General features: G+C 61.7%; 1 protein-coding gene across 2 annotated transcripts in view; it reads right to left on the bottom strand.

Moving 5' to 3' along the window:
* The window catches only part of KRT18 (keratin 18, type I), a 3,939-nt gene extending 2,919 nt beyond the window's left edge, over window positions 1–1,020 (bottom strand). The window contains exons 1-2 of one of the 2 annotated variants that reach the window (XM_005869205.2): window positions 848–1,020; window positions 394–735 (exon numbers count right to left, since the gene is read on the bottom strand). In XM_005869205.2, the coding sequence (XP_005869267.1) occupies window positions 394–735; window positions 848–922 (417 nt within the window). In that variant the 5' untranslated portion in view covers window positions 923–1,020. Of the gene's footprint in view, window positions 1–393; window positions 736–810 lie in introns of both variants that reach the window. The other variant, XM_005869206.2, reaches the window with a different exon arrangement.
* Between the last annotated feature and the right edge of the window lie 46 nt (window positions 1,021–1,066).

The raw sequence follows: 1,066 nt of genomic DNA on the forward strand, positions 1-1,066 counted from the left end.
GCCTCCAGTTTACTCTTAAGATGACTCAGCCTTAACCACATCCGCTTAACCCTCCAACTGTCCCCACTTGGCCAGCAGCCAGTGTCTGGTCCTCTGTATGGGCCTAGTCTCACCTCCCTCGATGCTGTTCACTTCTCAAGCTCTGGTCTCTCCTTCCCACAATCTCCAGGGAAAGGACCCACGCATGCAATTACCACCTTTGGGGTCCCTGTGGCTACGGGCATGTATGGAAATCTAGGGCATTCCTACCACCCTCGCTGGACAATAGGAGGCTGGGTGGAAATAGAAAGGGGGAATTAAAATTCCTATCCCTGGGAGAGGGGGAGGAAGTACGGTACTAAGTGGAGGACAAACATGGCTGGGAGTTGGGTTGCTCCCTCCATGCGCCCTTACCTGAGCCCTCAGGTCCTCGATGGTCTTGAAATAATGCCCCCAGTCTCTGACCTGGGGCCCCTTCTTCTCCAGGTGTTCCCGGATTTTGATCTCCAGTCTCCGATTATCAGCCTCCAGGCTTCTCACCCTCTCCAGGTAGGAGGCCAGGCGGTCATTCAGGCATTGCATCGTCTCCTTCTCGCTCTGGATGCCTCCTATGCCCGCCAGACCCCCGGCCATCCCCGCAGCCAGGCCCCCGGCCCCCCAGCCACTCCGCACACTGGTGGAGTGGGACACGGAGATCCGGGAGCCTGAGCCCCCCGCACCTGCATAGACGCTGGCCGCGCTGCTGGTCGGCCGGACCCGGTAGCTGGGCGCCCCAGCCACTCACACTGGTGGAGTGGGACACGGAGATCCGGGAGCCTGAGCCCCCCGCACCTGCATAGACGCTGGCCGCGCTGCTGGTCGGCCGGACCCGGTAGCTGGGCGCCTGCACGGAGCCCAGGGTCCGATAGTTGGAGGAGAAGCTGGAGCGGGTGCTGAAGCTCATGTTGTCCAGGGAGAAAGGCGAGAAGAGAAGCCGAGACTCACGAGACTCACGTTCCAGCGGCAGTGAGTGCCAGATCCGCGACTCAAGTTTTATGGCCCAGGGAGGAGGTGGGACCAGGCGGGGCCCCGCCCCTGCCCCAGCCGC

This window comes from Myotis brandtii, unplaced genomic scaffold (assembly GCF_000412655.1).
Source record: "Myotis brandtii unplaced genomic scaffold, ASM41265v1 scaffold29, whole genome shotgun sequence".
NCBI lineage: Eukaryota > Metazoa > Chordata > Mammalia > Chiroptera > Vespertilionidae > Myotis > Myotis brandtii.